This window comes from Rasamsonia byssochlamydoides, assembly GCF_041956645.1.
Source record: "Rasamsonia byssochlamydoides strain NRRL 3658 unplaced genomic scaffold VTN77scaffold_109, whole genome shotgun sequence".
Lineage (NCBI taxonomy): Eukaryota > Fungi > Ascomycota > Eurotiomycetes > Eurotiales > Trichocomaceae > Rasamsonia > Rasamsonia byssochlamydoides.
Genome location: NW_027192492.1, coordinates 1 through 19918, shown reverse-complemented (window position 1 = coordinate 19918; position 19918 = coordinate 1). Strand labels below are relative to the sequence as shown.

Genomic DNA, 19918 nt, shown 5'->3' with positions numbered 1-19918 from the left:
TACCGCCTTACTCTTTAACTCTAGAACAGACTGCTCGCTGCGGCATATGAAGAGCGAGGAATTAATTTCAAATTTCGAATACTCTTTTTTAACCCTTCTAGTTCGGGGGCAAAAGAGCAGTTTTACCATCATATATGAGGATCGTAAGCCATTAAACAACACGGGACAAAGGTGAACACCTTTTCTTTGAAAAGGAAGGGGAAAAATGCTCGAAAACCCGATCCAGTTAGGGGGGGGGGGGGGGTTTTTGGTAGGTATGTAGTTCATTTCATTCACTTGAACCTCTAGGATTCTCTAGCCCGGGTAGATAACATCACAAGGGTATCCCTCGACAAACTACGCAGCAGCAGCAGTCGTTTCTCTCGTCTCAGCAGTTGTGGATGTCAAGTCCTTCCCGCGAGCAGCACCCCACTGCTTTCTCTCGTCGGGCTTCCACGAATTTCCATGCGCTTTGCCGATCTTTATCTTTCCTCCCCAGGGGCCCTCCTGACCATTTAACGCGGTCATGGCCGCGGACGCCTCATCGGCACTCGCAAAATCAACAAAAAGATAATAATGGTTCCCGGGTTCGAATCGTTTGGACGGATGGGGAGAGATGAGCTTGCTTATCGCCTCGCTGACGGGAGAGAATAACAGTCAGAACGACTCAGTCTTGCGCGAAGGGGGGGGGGGGGGTTTAAGGGAAGGAAAGATGAACAGCAAGAACCAAGGGATGAGGTACATACACATTGTATCCCTTGAAAAAGTTGCGGATTTCACTGTCGATGGACATCTGGTTGGATAGTTTGGGAAGACCGCCGACATATAACCGGCGACCCTGGTCACTGTAACCCTTCCAGTGGGTGGAAGCGTCGTTTCGGTGCCAACGGTCAAAAGTGAATGAAGGGGAGCTCGTCTTGCCATTGGCATGGGGAGAAGCGCTGTCAGTCGTCCTGGGGGATGAGCGATCCTGTTGGGTTGATTTGGCGACTCCGGGCTTGACTTTGACTGGGCGTCCAAGCAAATCACGTCCATCTAGCTCTTTCATCGCCTTATCAGCCTGATCCTTTGTTTCCAACTCCACAAAGCAGTAGGAGGGATTGCGGCCGGTAAAGGGGTCGATCGAGATGTCAATTCGCTCGCTAAAAGATTACTGATCAGTTAACAGGAGTGGTGCGATTTCAGTCAAATGCCGCACATTTTATAGTCTCCTCCAGCAAACAAGGCTTCCACATCCTCTTTCTTGGCCATATAGGGCATGTTTCCCACATAGAGACGTCTCCCCTCCGCTATCGCTTGGGGCACTTGCGGGGACGATCTGTTGAACGGGGAGCGCGAAGAATTGGACGACTGGTTTGAAAATCTGGGACTGTGACCATTTGGACTTTCCTCTGCCTTGATGCGCCAATTGGGCGAGTTGAATGCGCGGCCGGTTGTCCTGACTCCATTCTGAAACGGGGATTTTGTTGGTGCTATCATCACCCCGCTTTAGCAACAGTTTCCAAAATGCGACAAGAGACAAACAAAAAAAAAAGCGTCATATTGAATTGAGGACTGTAAAATACATACTCCAGGGCTGTTGCCGCTGATCAGAATTGTCGACCATGTCAGTCATCGTGTTGATTGAGCACAGAGAATGGTAATATGCACAATAGAGACGCCCAACGCTCGGTGCTGCAGAAATGACAATGTGCTTAGCAGGCGCGCACAAAATAAATGGCTGTTTTTTTCCGATTGAAGACGCGAAACGGTCCAAGGAAAATTTTTGACCCAACCCGACCCGACCCATAGCCCGTTGGTTTGACCCAGCCCGACTGCCACCTTAAGGTTTATTTAAGCATATTCCTAGGGATAAGAGGATATGGGGAGTTGGCTGCAGTTGTTGATGTATGGATAGATATATGAACGAGGGAGGTTTTAAGAGATGCCTTCTTATCCCGGCAAGCTCTTGTTATTCTATATACTTATATGGGAAAAAAAAATGCAATAGATTATGTCTTACTAACCCCTCACCAGCCCTGACCTTTATAGTGGAATCTATATCAACGTCCACAAAAAATCTGTGTTCATTTCCAACCCAAAGTCGAAAGGTGATTGGGACCTAGCAATGTTAGATAACCGACCAAGCACTCAAGAATTCCATGAAACTTACTTCGTGAAACGGCTGGACGACCCATTATGGAGTGGAACCATCTAAACAGTGCCTCTAATGTCTTCCATTATTAGGCGAATAATATCCTCTTCATGATCTTGCAGTTTATGCAAGGCGCCTGATCGGATTACCCAGCGTCCTAGGTCAACGTCGCTATCGTCGGCAACATTGATCTCAAAGACATCTGCATTCAGTTCAGCGATAATGCCGGCGACGGCTTTCATTGAGCTGGACTCAACCTGTCTCATGTTAAAGCTGTCTTGCACCCGATATTCATAAACGAGCATCAAGCCCGAGCGGACGATCTCGAATTCCTCAACTCCTTTGAGGTCCTCAACATCACTATCCCCAACTAGCAAATCCCTCGCGGGGTCCTCCAACTTCGGCTGAATTGGGAAAGTCTTGGGCTCAACAAGTTGACTCCACCGCTCTTTGGCGCAGGAAACTTGTTCTGAGGGGTCGTGCGAGGATTAGATGCGATCGTGGCCCTGATTATGGCGTCGATGAATTTATAGCTATCTATTGTTACTAACGATAGACCGCTCCATGTTCAATAGATCCATATACATACACATCACAGCGGTCCGCTTTCCAGTCACTGGAGATTATATTTGAGACCCGTAGTTGCTACCCGCTAAGACACAGGAAGTGCCAGTTGAAGCCGTTTGATACCATTCCGTACACGGTGTCGTTGATCCTCTTTGGATCTTCGAGTTTTTTTCCGCCGTTGTTGGGCGCCAACTATAGATAGCTAGGTTTAGCATACACACACATATATACCCAAAAAGAAAAAGAAAAAAGAAAGGGGAAAAGATATGGGATGTACATACCCATGTACCCGCCTGTGCGAGACCTAACACAAGGTGTCTTCTCTCTTCGCTTCAACGATTATAGAGCAGCTCTTGTCCCTGGCGCTGCTCCGAGCAACGGCTGTAAATCTTTTGTGTTGCATCTTGTGCTCTGATCTGCTCGAACAGAACCGTCCTTGACGGGAATGAGGTCGGTAAATCTGGGACAATAACTTGGTTCCCACAGTCAATGTATTCCTCGATCGAGGATGATATCAGTAGGCCGTTCCGTGGGGAGAACAGCTCCGAAGTCTTCATACCACCAATGAATGCGCATGGCCGCCGAAGTCAAGAAGAGAATGGACGAGGCGCAACGCGAGATGGAGCGAAACGCCCTGGGCCGGAACAAAGAGGATGACGACAAGGAGGACGACGACTGCCGGGGCCCGATCTCCGCGACGACGCCCATGATCGGGGGCATCTCGAGCTGGGGCGCAAGCGCATACCCCATTGACCCCGAGCGTCGCGGCGTCCGGGAGCGAGACCGCGACCTGCTCGAAGGCGCGAGGCGACCTATACTAGATGGGAAACAGGACATTCCGCATACCGAAATTTGCCTTTAGAACCAATCTGTAGATAACAGTCAAGGCCCTCAATTAATGACAATGCAACATCTTCAGGGATATCATTTAGAAGTAAATCGCCTTCTTTCAGTAGTTGATCCTTTGCATCCAAGCAGATAGGTGGGCAGCTGTTGTATTCTTGTGATCATTCCACACGCCCAGTATCGGGCACCAGAGCCAGTCCTCAGTCTCATTTGAGAGAGTGAAGATCGTCGACGACAAATACTGCTCACTAGCAGGTTGAGCGCTGATGTGGTGCTCATAGCGTAGGAACAAGTTCCTTGCAGCGAGATGATCCTGATGGACTTTCAGGTGGTTGAACAACGACCTCACGATGAATGTTCTGGACAATGCCTCGGCAGAGAATCCTTCGTGCGAGGATGATGAGGAGAGTTGGGAAAAGAGCTTCGGGAATTGAGAGATTGTGGGTTGTAGAGAAGGAAGAGAGGGAAATAGGAAGGAACCTACCACCAAGGCAGCTAGTTACCTCTTTTGGAAGGCACACTCCCTCCTCAGGTCACTTGATCTTGCTGAAGCTCCCTGAAGCACTGAATTAATCTGACAAGCTAGGAACAGCTCTCTGTCAGACAAAATTCACCGAGGGTAGGCGTGAATGGTGAATGCGGTGAGAAATTATAGGGCTTTCTCCTTCCTAATCGGGTAGAAGACGAGAGCTCGGTACAGCGCCATTGTCAAGAATGGCTGTGTCGAAGCCTATACTAACACATCTGCAAGCATTTCAGGTTCGCTCGACTGGTTTCAAGAGGAAATACCTAGTCTATGCCGGGAAGTTTTGGCCTCGAGGGCCCAGACCCACTACTATCGTTTTATTAACTTCCTACCCATATCTCTTGTGCCATATTTTTTTTGCTAATATTAATATGTGTCTCCAATATATAATCGTATACCAGTACGCGATCCGTTTGCTGTGTATGTCTCTTACTAAATTCCTCTCTATATAGAGTGAACAGACTAGAAGTAGTAGAGGATAGAATATATCTGGGTAACGCTATACCTATACTTCTACTCGTCCGAGAAATTGCCATCGCCACTTTCTCAGGAAGCAGCACTTGGGACGATTTCATTGCTTTTTATCGGCAACTGGGATTGGGCGACAGGAGAGAGATGCGCGTCATTCCAAGAGATATTTAGAACATCATAAGCATCACATCCCCGACTTCCTTGTTTGTGGAAATTGACAGTCATCATTAGTTACATATGAGTCTGATAGATGAACACCTTTATTAGACAGTTCACGTTGGCGGGCAGATTCGCTAAGTAGATGTCATGGCGTCTCTTCTTCATAAGAATTAAACGCTTTCGATGACCACATTATTGACTCCACTATCTTACTTTTGCCCCTAGTGATTCTTTCTAAACCGGGTTTGAACCATTGTTTTTGCGGCAGGGGCAAATTCCTCGTCATGGTTGGTTCATGAAGCGTTCCTTTTTTGGTTTTGCCGCTAGCGATTCCTTCCGACAACGGGAGCTTTCCGCACTTTTTGTTTTTTGTTTTTCTGTTTCTTCCTTGCTTGTTCCCCCCAACATTGATCCTTTCTGGCTCAGTTCACTGCTAGCTGGACTGTTATACGCGCTGCCAGTCAGAACATGAGTGGCATCTTTCAGGATGAGGCTCTTTCTCATCCGCCACGCTGAGACTGTCCACAACGTGGGGCGAGCTTGGTATGGCTGCCTGTCACTGCTTTCAAGCTTTACCGTTGTTCGTTAACTGTATGCAGGGCGGGCACCACGGATTCTACCCTCACAAACCATGGTGTCTTGCAGATTCAACGCTTGGCTCAGTACTTTACGTCCTGCAGGATCAAGTTTACCCGAGTCTTCGCGTCGGACTTGAAGAGAGCTCAGGTCACCGCGGAGGGTATCTGCGCGGAACCAAGTCAGCAGATTCAACAGCAACTTGGAGGCCCTGCTCTGGTCCCACTATTGACACCGTACCTAAGAGAACAGTCCTTCGGGTCCTTGGAAGGCGCCAATTGGACGTCACCGACATCTGTCACCGCTGAGTCGGAGGCCTCGATGAAGGCTCGGGCGAATTCTTTTCTCAGTGAATATCTTCTGCCAGTGCTGCTTAATGATACAAGCAACGATGAGACAGTGGCTGTTGTTGCTCATGGTATCATTCTCCGTGTTCTATGGCTCTGCATCACCAGTCTTTTCGATCCTCGTGATATCCGTCTTGGATCTAATGTGGCTTCTTTGAACGCTACGCCAGGCTCGCTGTTCATTCCGGTCTGGTCTAATACAGGATTCGTGGAATTGTGCATACAGCCGCGTTTACCGCCAGAGTCACTAACTTTGTCCAAGTTTTCTACTCCCTCACAGCAGGATTTGACGGAAACAGCACCCCTTGTACGGTCAACCCTCCCAGAGAGCACACCGTCTGATGCTCTTCTGTCGGGCTGGACGATGGACATCCTAGCAGTGGATAATAAGGCTCACTTGGCTGACCTGCGCCGCACCCGCGGAGGAATCGGAAGTGCCGCGTATGATGAGCGACAACAGACGATTGACAGCTATTTTGGGAAGTCAGGAGTGTATTGAAAATTACTAACCATATAGTGACCCTTCTTATGTGGCTCTCCTCAACTTCAGTGGTCAGTAGACACTCTTGTTACCAGTCTCTTCATTACCAAGTTATCTGTTTTTCCCCGGCACTTCCCCCCCTCTATTTAAGTCAAACCAAGCACCCACGCCCATTATGATGAAGCAAATTCACACAGACCTGTTCCGAGAGAGATTTATCTCAATATGCGGAACGTGAAAATTGTTCCAACTGCTGTCTGATATGGGCTTACCTTTGCATCGTGCTTGGCGCACTGCTTTTTTATTTCCTCTCCTCGAATACTTTCTTTGGTCTAGACTTCCACCGTCGATGACTCAAGCTTGTTCAGTTTAGTGACTAAACTCAGGTGAGCAGAAGAGACCGGAGAGCCTTCCTCGCGCAGACCCCCAGCGGCATTGAATTACATGACACGGACACTTTAGGTACCTAGTTGTATATGCTACAAATAGTGTTCGGCCCGTGCAGGCATGGCCCTGGTATTTAATATTGGGAATATATGTGTTTCATAATGTATGTACTGTACATGCAGGCAGCAGAATGATGAATTTATGATATGAACCTTGATGAGAACCGTCCATCCATCCATCTACCCATGCATGCATGCATGCATCGTCCATGACCGAGATGCAATCCCAAGCCCAGTATCAGAAATCATAAGTGAAACGCCTATGCAAGAAAGATAGAAAAGAGAAGAGAAGAATGGAAAAGAAAACGAAGAAGAAGACGAAAGCGAGGAAGAAAAAGGGTGGAAAGAGGGAGGAATGGTGATAGAAGACCCTTCCTGTTGTCTGTCTCTCTGTCTTTCTTCAGACAAAAAGAAATCTGGTTGCTGTGAACGAACTGGACTTGTCTGCTACGAATGTAGCGAGAACGATCCCAATAATTGCTTTGCTTCTTTCTGTGAATAACTCCCTTATCTTCACTGCCGTCTGATACACTTTGGCGACCACGATATAACAATTGGCCTGGACTTGAGAAGTCGATGTGGTGGGGGTTGTTTTTTTCTTCCATCTAGGTAGGTCGATGATGAAGAAAAGGTCCTTTGAATTTTTTTTGTCTGGCAACATAATTGGATGTTTCTCTGGGATATCTTTCGGTTTCTTTTTTTTTTGCAATATAGCTTCCCTCGCCATTCTTCGGTTCGTGTTATGCCTTGTCGCTCATCCTGTGGTGCCAGATCCTTAAAGTTCATATCTACCTAATCGTATCTACGAGTTACGTTTAAGGTCAGAGGGTCCGGATTAGGTTCATGGAGAGAGGTTGACTAGATCCGTTCATTCATACTGATCATGGTCATCATCAGGTCGTGATTCATGTTTTTTTTTTTTTGGTTTCCCAGCCAGAACCAAAGAAATGCCGAACTCCAGTCTTCTCGACCACACTACACAATGTTGAACCCAACACTTGCAAGATGATGAGCAGGAACCCGCTCCGATGGAAAAGAAACATCCTCCATCTCATACAGGACCTCAGGCTGGACCTTGCGGCGGAAGACGTACCGTTTGACGAAATACGGGATCTGGCGCAGCCCCCACGCGGCGTGCAGTCTAGTCGGCACGGAAAAGACCTGGTCGAGCTCCTCGAGGGTCTTGCCTTTCGTCTCGGGCATGAACATCAGCACCAGCCACCAGCCGACGAGGTTCCAGGCGCCGTACCAGGCGAAGCCGCCCTGGGTGGAGAACGCGGTCTGCAGTGCCGGCCACGTGATGGCGAGCACGAAGTTGAAGAACCAGGTCGTGGCCGTCGCGAGCGACATGCCGTACGACCGCACGTACAGCGGGTATGCCTCGGCCGAGTAGGTGAATGGCACGGGGCCCTCGCCCGGCGAGTAGAGGACGCCGAATAGGAAGATGCCCAGCGCGATGCAGCCGAAGCGCGCGCTGTGGTGGGTTTCGGGGATCCAGAAGCTGAAGCCCGTGAAAAACATGGAGAGCGCCATCAGTGGAAATGTGGTGAGCAGGAGATTGCGTCGCCCGAACGTATCGATCGTGTAGATGGCAGGGATCGCGAAGAGCCAGTTGACGAGGCCGAAGCCCAACGAGGCGGAAAACGCGGATATCGGAGAGAAGTTTGCTTGTAGGAAGATCTCGGACGAGTAGTAGGCGATCACATTGACTCCGCAGAACTGGCAATCAATTCTCGATCAGTCTGCCGCCCGATACTTCATTTACCACTGAATACCTACCTGCTGCATAAGCATGACGATTTCAGATGCGATCAATGCCCGGCGATTGCGCGGCACCATGATCAGTTCCACCACCTTGTTCTGGCCCAGCTTCATCGTCGTCTCTGCTTCCAGCAGGGTGTGCATGTAGTAGATGTCTCGCGCGGCTTGCAGTTTGGTGTACCGGAGTCGGCACATGGACTGATATGCCTTGTCGTAGCGGCCCTTGCTCATGTACCATCGCGGCGATTCCGGGCAGAGGAAGACGAGGAGGCAGACGATGATGGCCGGGATCATGGCCGATCCCATCATGAGACGCCAGTTGAGACCGACGATGCCAGGCTGGTCGGGGACTCTGAAAAACGCCAGATCCGCCACGTATCCAAACATGATGCCAAAGGCCGTCCACATCTGCCACTGCATGACAAGAGCACCTCTGATGGCCGGCGGGCTGCTCTCAGCAGCGTAGATCGGGACTGTGGCCGACTTGGGCCCGATTCCAAACCCCAGAACGAATCGGGCGATAAACATGTGCCACCAGGTGTTGACAAAGCCCTGCCACAGACAGGCCAGTGTAGAGAGCAAGCAGGTGATAAAGATCGTTCCTCGACGGCCAAACCAGTGGTTGAAGGGGATGGTGAGCCAGCAACCCGCTACCGCGCAGCAGAGGTAAGGTGCTGCGTTCAGAAGCCCGAGCAGCCACGTGGAGCGTTGGTCGTCTCCTGAGATCCCGAATTGATACTTGTAGAGCACCTGTGCGCCGTTGACGACTGTCTCGTCTATCCAAATTGGCGTCAGCACATCAGTCAGTTGTGTTAGGGCTGGGGCAACGTACCCATGCCTTGGACTGCAGCGCAGATGGAGCAAATCGCAATCACCACGTACATCAATTTGGGCTGAGACCAGCGATTGGTGAACTCATCGCGAAGCACCTGCAGTTCCTGAGGAGTCAGGCCTTCAATGCCCTCGAACCGATCCGGGGCTTGGGCTAAGACAGCACCCATTTCGAAGGCACGGATATCCTCCTCATCACCCATCTGATGCGTGATGCTGAATCGGAGACCTTGCTTTCTCAGCTCTTCGTGAGTATACCCCGCGAGAGGATTGGCGAGTTTGGCATTGAGATTGCGCCTGGCTCGCTCCGCTGCCGTCAGATGCGAACGTCGAGGCATGGAGGAGTCCCGCGGAGCATATTCGATATTCTCCGTCTGCGGGGAAGACTCTCCTCCTGCCACCCCGTCCATGCTCTTTCCCACCATGGTCAAAGGCAGAATCACGCTATCTCCAGGAGATGCTGACTACAAGCCATGAATCAACTATCCTCCAGCTGGAGACACTGTTGAGACATCAAGGTTGCTTGTGTCAGGCACCGCCCCGGGCAGAAGGGTGAATATCTGGATGGCACAAAAGATCGGGAAAAGACGGCACACGAACGACTCGAGTCTCTTTCCTTTTATGGTAAGCAGGACGCAAGAAATCTGAGGTGTGAGAGGTTTCTGAGAAGGAATCTTTCCGGCCACCTGCAATAATAACGAGTAGTCACACACACAATGTCTCACTGAGTCACAGTGTTGAAAAGGAAAGACGAAAGCAGACAAAGAAGGCTGCCACAAGAGAAAGAGACCAGTGAAGTATGTGAGTTAGGGCGATCTCGGCCACCCATGGGAAAGGCGGCGAGCCAGCCCATCGGGGCGCAGTCTGGGGAGGGCGCGGGGAAGAGGGTCGACCGATGGCATCGATCTCCAGTCCAAAACGATATGGATATATTAAACCAAGTGACCCACGGGGAAGCATCCCACGTTGCCCGGGGCCGATCGATGAAAGAGCAACGGCGATTGGAGGATCCGCAGGGAGATCGATACCCCAGACCAACAGCAGCCAATGTCGTTCACACTGACTGGTCCGGGCGGACTTGCTCGGGCCATGCGACAAGAAGCTAATATCCATCCCATTGGAAACAGATCAGCCATGAGGCGGACAGTGCGAAAGTTCAAAGAAGGCGTCTAGTCCTGTTGGTTGGAGACTGTCCATTATCCCGTCGTTACTCATTAGCCCAGACGAGCCTTAGGAATCTACAACCGTCCTTACCTTATGCCAGTTTACTCTGATCACTCGAAGGAGTAGTAAGGAATAAATACCTACGTAGCCTCGGTAGGCAAGGCCACCCTCGTCATCATACAGAAAACCAAACGCGGGAGCTGGCGTTGGGACTAGCGCACTAGAAACGCCTAGTGACATGCCTAAATTAGATACCTACAGAACCAACAACCCGGGTCACAATGAGGCAAAAGGCGAATCTCATCCTCTGAGCCTCTCACCCCAAAGCCCAACTTTTTCTCACTCTCTTGGTGTCTTGCATATCCTGTAAGCACGTGCAGCAATATGCGGCTCAACTATGAATTCCGCTTCAGGTCCGCGACAGGCATGCCACAGCCGCCCTTGGCTGCCCGTGCCGTATCCGAGATGAAGGCTACAACATTGAACTGCTCACTATGGACAATTTTTAGGTTGATGGGGACCATGATACCTGCCTGATTTGCATCGAAGAGGCTTTCGTGGTTTATACTCCGTATGCGATCAAGATGTCGGGACTAGCAGTCTATGCAAGCCCTTCTTTGGGTCGTTTTCAACATCTACTACTGTGGACAAAGAATAATTAATTAGCCCTCTCTGAGAACCGTCATTTCGTTTGCCTATTTTGCTTATCGTCAGGCTTTAGCCAGGATAATAAATCCAGCAAATATTGTTCGTTGTCCGTGTTGATATTATTGGAAGGCGGCAAACACTGGCAGAATCCGCCTACAGCCGGAATTGGCAGTTGCGCTGAGGCTATGCAGTCCATCGTGAGGGGTTCAGCCTCGTCTTCATCTCTCGAATCCTCCATTTCAACTCCTAATCATGAGTCCTGCAAGTCCTGTTTTTGCGGGACGAGGAGACCGTCTTCGCTCCTCTGATGTCCATAATGGATCCGCTTTCTGCCATCGGGCTTGTCGGAAATGTTATCCAGTTTATTGACCTTCGCGGGGAAGCTAATCTCCACATGGGTCCATCTCCACCACTCCACTAAAGGCGTATTGCCAGAGAATGCCGACACCGAGACCGCAACAAGACACCTGATCCTACTGAACAACAAGCTTAAAGATGGTGCGACTTCTAATGGACACGAAGCGCTTCAAAAGCTATGTGAATCGTGCGGCGATGTCGCAGACGAGCTGCTTGCGTCGTTAGATAAACTGAAGATCCGGTCAGCCAAGTAAATGGAAGAGTGCCAAGAAGGCATCACAAGAACGTCGTGGATGTTGGTGCGATGGATGAGCAGATAGCCATCCAGATGCTAAGCAAGTCGTTAATTGATCAGCGAATCTTGAATGATCGTCAGACCACGCTCGAGCTCCTTGAGCAACTAACATTTCTTCCCCTTGCCATTGCGCAGGCAGCTGCATATATAAACGAAAACGGGATATCCCTCTCCGAATATCTGTCACTTCTCAAGGATAAAGAGCATCATATTATTGAAATCCTAAGTGAAGACTTCGAAGATGACGGAAGATACCGCGACATCAAGAATCCTATTGCCTCGACATGGCTTATTTCATTTGTGCAAATCAGGAGTCGCGATCCTCTAGCGGCTGAATATCTGTCAGTTATGGCATGTATTGAACAAAAGGCAGTGTCACAGTCTCTTTTGCCGCCGGCTCAGTCCAAGAAGAGGATGCTTGAGGCGATTGGGACCCTGAGCGCTTACTCATTTGTCACAAAGCGGCCAGCGGATGAGTCCCTGGACCTCCATCGGCTGATCCATCTCGCCACTAGAAATTGGCTGCAAATGGAGAACTCCTTATCAGATTCTTAAATGGTATTATAAGCAGGCAGTGTGTATGAGGTCTTGAACTTCTTCTTCTTCTTCTTCTTCTTCTTCTTTTTCTTTTCTTTTTTTTTTAAAAAAAAATAGAGAAAGCTACGAGAGTTGAGACTCTACATACATAGGACCAGAACGAACCTCTGAAATCCTCCATGATCAAATCACGGAGTCACATTCACATTCAATTCAGTAAAGCGCCCAGGTTAATTATGTCGATGAAGACATTAAAACGGATTGAATTGTGACTAAACTTAGAACTCCTACTATTATGACAGAGGGAAAAAAAAAAGACAATGATTAGGAAAATATTGAGAAGATGAGAAAACAGGCTGATTGATTTTTTTTATACCCAAAAAAAAGAAGGAACATGGAGACCTATCAGTTTCCATCTCCTTCATTTCTTTGTCTCGGGTATTTATATTTGCTTGTTCAAACTTTACCGGTGAGATCACTACCTAACCACCTAGGACTCAACGCCTAGGTAGGCACTAACATATTGGAAATGAAGGCTGTGAGGTAGGTTCCTCCAACGTATGTACGTACAGTACCATAGGCATAGACCATCCTTAGGTATCTAGAAGGTAGCCACCTTGGTGGCACATGTGGTCTGAGGTCAGGAGCAGCGGCCATTTCTAAGAAAGCAAGATATATGTATACCTGGCAAGTGGTATGTATGCCCAATCTTGGCGATCGCTTCAAGCGCCTTCTTTCCTGCCTTCCTTCATCTCTGTTAGTTTGGAGGTGCGTAGTCTCTGGAGGCAAATTGGGTTCTTCGCCAGACAGACAGAATTACTTCTCTGCCTAGCTTATCGAAAGAAGGAGAGAAAAGAACGAGATGCAGATGCGGATAAGATGATAGAATAGATAGAAGGAAGGAAATCGATCGATTCTAAGGGCGGTACAGCCTGTACTGTATAATAGAATATAAATTGATTAATATTACTGAGGAGTTTAAGAAAGACCTTAAAGAAAAAAACACAGACACGGCATGAAAAAGGTGACTTCTTGAGAGAAATGTGCCGTTTTTTTTTTCCGATCTCGTGTGGCAGTCCTGTAGGAATGCATGCGCTTTTTTGGTTGTCGATGTCCACTAACTACTAAATCAGAGGCCGAAATGAGGTCGTGTGCTGGTCTGCCACAAAAACAGGGTAAGCACCAACGCAGGTGGATTCATTCTTAGCCAGCACCTTTTTCCTTCGACGACCGCGATTCATCTACAGATAAGATAGAGTCTGACGTCATCTATCTATCAACCACGAGAAAAGATGAAAGGACATCATCATCATCATAAGAAGAATAAAAAGAAAAAGAAGAGGAAAGAAAAAGTAAAGGTGAACGTTCATATCGACCGAAAGGCGGAAAAAAAATCACAGGATTGAGAAAATTTTAGATCCTGCGATCTGCTTAAGAATGGAATTCCGAAAGAGGGAAAAAAAAAGCAAATTTTGTCGAGTACAAGTCATGATCATCATAAAATAAGCGCTATGCTTCATATGAAAGGCATCGCATCGCATCGCATCTCCAGCTCCAGCTCAGGCATCGTCATCATTTATTTCACACCAGCTTGCGACCGGCGACCTGAAGGGTCGACTCGATATCAAGCACGTTTCCGTCTGTCGGCGGTGGTGTCGCGGGTCATCAGTCGTCAAGAAAGGCCAACCAATTAATAAGCTAATCGATCGACATGAGCATCATCCTCACTAGTATACATACATTTAGGTAGAGTGGATGAAGAGAGGCTACTCACCATCATAGCCTGCACCAGAGAAGTCTTCTCGCCATAGTGAGAACCATCCCAAGTGGTCGCCTGCAATGTCAAATTGTACATTCCCAGCGCATCGACGCCTCGTCGGCGAACAGGCTCGATCATGTCAAGCGTGTATCGCGCGATAGCGCCGTTGCCTTGGGTTTCCAGAAACGCGGGGTCTTTCACATCAGTAGGGCCGACCCAAAGAAATGGGACCTTGCGGCCGCTGACCCTGGCGAGGCGCAGCCACTCGTCCAGACTGGCAATGGCACTCTGCTGGGATAGAGCGGCAGGCAAAGTCAAGCTGTGGATCACGGGGATTGGTTTCTTGCCCTTTGTTGACTTGAGCAACTGTTCGAACTTCTCCTTGGTGCCAGATGGGGCTGGAGAGCCGCTGATGCTCAAGAATGTGTGCGAGACATCTGTTTCACAAAAGAGATCAGTAAAGGATAGGCAAAGACCTGCGATCAGAACAGTCAGATTATGAGCAATGATAAACTTACGAGAAGAACATGCGTAAGCATTTTCTTTTGCGGCTCGTCCCATCGAATAGACTTCCTCACTGGAACGCAACTGATACAGTGGGCAGTAATCGCGACTGAATTGCTTTTCGCATTTACACGCTTCGAGTCGCTCGTTGCTCATCTCCCACTGCTTCAACGAGCCGTGCGCCAGATCTTGCCTGAGGAGAATATTGAATCCCGCGTAGATGTTGGCAAGTGAGCCGTCGCCAACGAAGATGACGCTGTCAAAGCGACGCAGGACATTGCATATTTCCTCGGTGGTGTACCACCGGTAATGACAACCTAGTCAAGTGTCAGTATGGAAGAGATCTTGCGATTACGCGTGGATAAGAGCATCGTTTGGAAGGGACGAACCTCGAGGCGTGTAGGGAGCATCAAATCCCAGTCGTCCTCCATTGCTCAATGCATCCAGCAGAGAGGTTCGGTTCTGACAATAAGCATCCCTCAGCTCCTCATGATCATTCACGGAGGGAGGATTGTAAAGAGAGAGGGAGGAGATGCCACACTCTTGACGGCCTTTGAATTGAGCCAGATAGCTTGAGTAAGGTCAGGTTAGATCATTGACAATGACAAAGACAAACCAGAGCTCTCCTGGAGCTGAACAATGACTAGGGCACCATACTTACTCATGGGTAGCAGGAAGATTCGCCCCGGCTGAAGGAGTGGACGATGAGGAGAACGGCAGGAAGAAAAGATCGCGTATCAACCACACGATATACAAGACTCCCATGACATAGAGGTAGGCGACTAGCTTGTAGGTGGATGAGCGCCAGGTGACCCTCCGAGTCAGTCGATTTCCGTACGGGCCTTCGATGGGACCTCGGCGAGACATCTGCGCGGAGCCTTGTGGATTGGAAAACGGATAGGCATATGCTGGGTTGGACGCTGGTAATGATTCGCTTTGAGAGGGACGACGACGCCACATCGTGTTCTTCCTCTACAAGTACGCACCCAGCGCAAGCCGATAATACGAGACGATAGATGGCCTCAAGGAAGAAAGAGGATGCATCTGCTCTCAATTCTCACATTTGAAAGGTGGAAAGTGTGAATGAAGGGGATGGAATGGCAGCCGTGTGTGTGAGTGAATTTTTTTTCTTGGTCTTTGGGTGATTTGGCGGCGTAAGACGCACAAATGAACCAAGCAGTGAATGAGAGAGGGGTCAAAGGCCGAAATGAACCAAAAAACTACAGCACCCGATTTAAACGGCGCCGGGGAAAAATGCGAATCGATAAGATTACTTCCAGGATAGTTGACAAGGTGGGTGCTATCTGACTCTGCAGGGTATGATTATGGGGAAATTGATGAGAGGGGACCACAGATATGGTGGTGAGGATGATGTCGAGAGGATGGAGCTCACATCGACCTCGCTATACGCTCATACCCACAAAAAAAATCCGAAAGGGCAAAAAAGGAGTCATACTAACGGCGACGACAGCGCTGGCAGACGAGACGCGCCCAGAACATGGCTGATCACTCGATCCCCTGCCAGGCCCCCAGCATAAACGCAAGACGGAAGATGTTTAGTTTCTCTTGAGCCTATTGTTAGACGCTGACTCGGACGAACCGCAGCTGATACCATTCTTTATTTTAGCCGCACCGAATCCGATTCCCTGCAGCATCACAGCTCGACATCTACGACCAGTCGAGATGGGGCACTCCGGCAGAGAACACCATTCATGACATGTGTCAGGACTCCACCAGAATGCAACACCCTCCAGGCGCAAAGAGATCGCAAAACACCACCGTTTCAGCGTTTCCTAGCGAACCCGTGGCGCCCGACCATCCACATCGCGCCCAGCTGGAGGAGGGGAGGGGGACCAAGACGCCGCGCACTGGCATCGTCTACAACTTTATCGCCCTGCGGCGAGAGCCCGAGCCGTGTCGGACTCGGCCGGTCATGGCACCTCAGCGCCTTTATGGATAAATTGGTCTCCCGGACATGCGATTGGATCTGGCATGACGAACGAAATGAACTGCACGAGCTCGCAGTTCTCGTGGCCGTGTGCCGCATCCTGCTGGACCGGGCCGGTGCCAGACTTCCTTCCAGACCGTCAGGAGCCTAGCCAAACCATCCAGCCCGCGTGATATGTTAATTCATTACTTTATGCACACTGCCAAGTGCCCTCTGGTGTTACTACATTCCTCTCATCCTCTCATCAAACAGTGGGGTGCCGTCTCGTACGTCTCGCAACTAGCGAGAAAGCTAGGCGCATAAGTTACCCGCGTCCATCGAAGCGGGCCGCCGGACAGAAAATTCCGGCGCCTTATTGCGGCAGATCCTGGAGCTTGTTGGAGAGGACAGTATATTACAGGCTATAACAGAGACAGGCAAAAGTCAGACAGAGAACTCCGTATTGCCCCTCATCTTCTCCAGATTCAATACGGCCGTATGGTTACTCAAGGAGAACCCGCGCTTGTAGCTACAATTTGACAGGTGGAGCTGGACGTCTTGCCTGACAATTCTCGATTAAAGCAGCTCTGGCAATTGGCAATCCTTGCATGACGAGACTTCCTTTGTATGGAGTACTCTGTACTCTCCTTTATTCCTTCCCTCCGACAGCGCAGTCGTGTTACGTCATATGAGACAGATATCCTGGCGTGGGCCAAAGGCAATCATTGAGGCCATGGTTAGGGTTGAAGCTACCATCTTTTCGCTGCGAAGATTGATTGCCTAGCAAGGTCCCCGGATGGTGGTTGTGGCCTGAGGAAGAATCTGCTTTGTGTGGGGTCTGTCGGTCGAAAGGGAGTTAGGAGTCAGTCCTCTTAGCTCTGGTCCCGCTCGTCGTTCGACATTGTTGGCAAGTTGGAGTTAAATGCTGTCCATTGTTGAAGCAGAAACCACTTCGATTATGGAGTACAGAGTACATCAAGCAATAAGAACGGAGTAGCGAGCAAAGAGGCTCCTTGTCAGAGACTGCAGAGCGGGGACAGGATCCTTATAGTTGCAGCGGGGAAGAGAAACGAGCGTTTCCCCTCACATGCGCTGCATTGCCGGTCCGCACCGGAGGACGAAGTGCACGTGATCATGCACCTGACCAGCTTTATAAGTCACGGGCCAGGGAGAACTACGAACTGCTCCAGTTATTATTAATACTCCGTACGATACGACTGTTAAACTACGCCTCTGCTTTTGGCCCCTTCAATAACAATTCCCCCAATCTAATAGTTTGTCTTAGTTTGCGATTCCTGTGCTCTATACGGACTACCCCGAGGAACCGTTCGACCTCGGTAGCGTCTTCCCCGGCGTATTGGCGGGGAAAGCTACCCGTCTTTGTCCGACCGGCAACGGAGCGGAAGGTTATTACTCATGAGCCTATGACTCGATCTCCTCTGCACACCACGCGACCTGCTCAATTCATCTGAGAGAAGACATATTGCGGGATTTTTGAGTTACACCGCAGGCCTGAGGGCCTGAAGGGCAATTTGGCACCATGTGGAAGGCGTCGGAGAAGTTGATGGAGACCATCCGGCATTATGCCAGCTTCCCCGCAACCGGAGTTTCGCTCAGACAGATGGTCCAGTTTGGAGAGAGACCATCACCTGGTAAGATTGACCTTTGAAACGAGAATCTAAAAAAGAATAGTGAACGCTGACCGATAATATGACTCAATCAGGGACTCTCTTTCGTGCCTCGCAGTTTCTCTCCGAAGAGCTTCCGATCCGTCTAGCTCACCGTGTGCAAGAGCTGGGGGAACTTCCTGACGGGCTCAATGAGATGCCCTCGATTAAAAAGGTCCAGGACTGGTATGCCATGTCATTTGAGGTGTGTCACAACTACTTCGGCGCGCTGGTTGCTGTACGGTGACTAATGACAACCGCAGGAAATCATCAATGTCCCCAAACCATCTTTAAGCCAAGAGGTCAAAGATCGCCTGATGCGGTCCAGTAAAGGAAACGGTGGCGAATCGAGGACCCTGAGTGAAACAACCTGGAACCCCAGTGTCCGGGAGGGACAGTACCGGTCCTGTCCAGGCAATGGACACGCAGCGGGTGCTAGAAGATATTTTGTACCGTCTGATGACGGGGGTGACTGGCCTCCAGAGCTCGATGACTATAACCAACGATTTGCCAAGACGCTCAAGCAGATCAAGCGGAGACACGACGGTGTCGTGACCACGGTGGCGCAGGGTATCTTGGAATACAAGCGCAAGCGACAACGCCTGCAGATCGACTCTACGATCCAAGCTTTTCTTGACCGCTTCTACATGTCGCGTATTGGAATACGGATGTTGATCGGTCAACACGTTGCATTGACCGAGCAGAGCCACGCACATCATCCGAACTATGTTGGGATTATCTGCACAAAGACCAACGTGCGGGAAGTAGCTCTCGAGGCGATCGAGAACGCGCGGTTCGTTTGTGAAGACCACTACGGTCTTTTCGAAGCACCCAAGGTGCAACTGATCTGTAAACCGGACCTGCACTTCATGTACGTGCCGGGGCATCTGTCACACATGCTCTTCGAGACCCTGAAGAACTCGTTGCGTGCTGTGGTGGAGACGCACGGTGCGGAGAAGGACGAGTTCCCGGTTATCAAGGTCATCGTGGCGGAGGGCAGAGAGGATATCACGATCAAGATCTCCGACGAGGGTGGGGGTATCCCTCGGTCGTCAATTCCACTGGTTTGGACATACATGTACACCACGGTCGATCGGCCTCCGAGCTTGGACCCAGACTTTGACAAAAGCGACTTTAAGGCGCCCATGGCCGGGTTTGGATATGGTCTGCCTATTAGCCGTCTGTATGCCAGGTATTTCGGTGGGGATCTGAAGCTGATCAGTATGGAGGGGTATGTCATTTTCTTTCTTCTCATGTAAGCGGGTATTCCTACTGACAGACACAGCTACGGAACTGACGTCTACCTTCATCTGAACCGGCTGTCATCGAGTTCGGAACCTCTGCAATGACAATCACCAGTCATGAGGGACGGTCGTGCACGGTTTACTTCTTTCCCTCGGTTACATCCATTCTATCCGGAGCCTCCAGCAACACCACCGTCCCAAGGATTGACGCCGATGAATGTCCAAGCACTCCGTTCGAGGGTGCGGAGCAGAGAGGTTTCGGAACGGAAGCAGGTTGGTGACGCGGAGAGTGTCATCAATGGGCTGTGACTTCGGCAGTCGATTTTCTTGCAGGGTTATACAAGCCGCCAACACGCTGCTACGAATCGGCCAGAACTAGAGCGAACGTTCTTGGACTGGCCATGCTTGTACTGCAAGTGCAACGCATCTTCCTACCGGGACTCGTCTTGGAAGGAAGTTGGGCTCTCTGCGATAATCAGCCGGAGGAAAAGCCGTGGGTAGCCGATGCTTTCCTCAAAAGCAGGTATATCCTGACGGAAGAACATTCCCCACGTGACCTCAACGAAGGCATGCATGCACCCAAGCCTGGACTGTTCTACAATTGTCCTTCCAGCGGGATGGATCACGACATGATCCTCCGTTCACTTTTGGTGACATAATACTCTTTCCCCCACAACCTACATACCCCCCCC

General features: G+C 49.9%; 9 protein-coding genes across 9 annotated transcripts; 5 read left to right on the top strand and 4 right to left on the bottom strand.

Moving 5' to 3' along the window:
• Nucleotides 1-336: 336 nt before the first annotated feature.
• VTN77DRAFT_754 (uncharacterized protein) lies at nucleotides 337-1594 on the bottom strand (the record flags this gene model as incomplete). Its single annotated transcript, XM_069423939.1, has 4 exons — nucleotides 337-616; nucleotides 726-1121; nucleotides 1178-1451; nucleotides 1549-1594. 4 exons carry the CDS (start codon nucleotides 1592-1594, stop codon nucleotides 337-339), a joined length of 996 nt encoding a protein of 331 aa, XP_069273241.1.
• A 578-nt stretch (nucleotides 1595-2172) lies between these two features.
• On the bottom strand, nucleotides 2173-2679 carry VTN77DRAFT_753 (uncharacterized protein; the record flags this gene model as incomplete). The annotated part of the gene is made up of 2 exons (XM_069423928.1): nucleotides 2173-2582; nucleotides 2661-2679. 2 exons carry the CDS (start codon nucleotides 2677-2679, stop codon nucleotides 2173-2175), a joined length of 429 nt encoding a protein of 142 aa, XP_069273240.1.
• Nucleotides 2680-3169: 490 nt separating this feature from the next.
• On the top strand, nucleotides 3170-3542 carry VTN77DRAFT_752 (uncharacterized protein; the record flags this gene model as incomplete). The annotated part of the gene is made up of 2 exons (XM_069423917.1): nucleotides 3170-3197; nucleotides 3268-3542. 2 exons carry the CDS (start codon nucleotides 3170-3172, stop codon nucleotides 3540-3542), a joined length of 303 nt encoding a protein of 100 aa, XP_069273239.1.
• Nucleotides 3543-5169: 1627 nt separating this feature from the next.
• Nucleotides 5170-6104, top strand: VTN77DRAFT_751 (uncharacterized protein; the record flags this gene model as incomplete). Its single annotated transcript, XM_069423906.1, has 2 exons — nucleotides 5170-5225; nucleotides 5282-6104. 2 exons carry the CDS (start codon nucleotides 5170-5172, stop codon nucleotides 6102-6104), a joined length of 879 nt encoding a protein of 292 aa, XP_069273238.1.
• Nucleotides 6105-7507: 1403 nt separating this feature from the next.
• Nucleotides 7508-9462, bottom strand: VTN77DRAFT_750 (uncharacterized protein; the record flags this gene model as incomplete). The annotated part of the gene is made up of 3 exons (XM_069423895.1): nucleotides 7508-8251; nucleotides 8312-9069; nucleotides 9126-9462. The coding sequence occupies 3 exons, from the start codon at nucleotides 9460-9462 to the stop codon at nucleotides 7508-7510; spliced, it is 1839 nt and encodes a 612-aa protein (XP_069273237.1).
• Nucleotides 9463-11597: 2135 nt separating this feature from the next.
• VTN77DRAFT_749 (uncharacterized protein) lies at nucleotides 11598-12143 on the top strand (the record flags this gene model as incomplete). The annotated part of the gene is made up of 1 exon (XM_069423883.1): nucleotides 11598-12143. The coding sequence occupies one exon, from the start codon at nucleotides 11598-11600 to the stop codon at nucleotides 12141-12143; it is 546 nt and encodes a 181-aa protein (XP_069273236.1).
• A 1647-nt stretch (nucleotides 12144-13790) lies between these two features.
• On the bottom strand, nucleotides 13791-15348 carry VTN77DRAFT_748 (uncharacterized protein; the record flags this gene model as incomplete). The annotated part of the gene is made up of 5 exons (XM_069423872.1): nucleotides 13791-13823; nucleotides 13900-14321; nucleotides 14403-14705; nucleotides 14778-14959; nucleotides 15050-15348. 5 exons carry the CDS (start codon nucleotides 15346-15348, stop codon nucleotides 13791-13793), a joined length of 1239 nt encoding a protein of 412 aa, XP_069273235.1.
• Nucleotides 15349-15642: 294 nt separating this feature from the next.
• VTN77DRAFT_747 (uncharacterized protein) lies at nucleotides 15643-16348 on the top strand (the record flags this gene model as incomplete). The annotated part of the gene is made up of 2 exons (XM_069423861.1): nucleotides 15643-15681; nucleotides 16016-16348. The coding sequence occupies 2 exons, from the start codon at nucleotides 15643-15645 to the stop codon at nucleotides 16346-16348; spliced, it is 372 nt and encodes a 123-aa protein (XP_069273234.1).
• Nucleotides 16349-17855: 1507 nt separating this feature from the next.
• On the top strand, nucleotides 17856-19331 carry VTN77DRAFT_746 (uncharacterized protein; the record flags this gene model as incomplete). Its single annotated transcript, XM_069423850.1, has 4 exons — nucleotides 17856-17967; nucleotides 18039-18187; nucleotides 18246-19213; nucleotides 19268-19331. The coding sequence occupies 4 exons, from the start codon at nucleotides 17856-17858 to the stop codon at nucleotides 19329-19331; spliced, it is 1293 nt and encodes a 430-aa protein (XP_069273233.1).
• Between the last annotated feature and the right edge of the window lie 587 nt (nucleotides 19332-19918).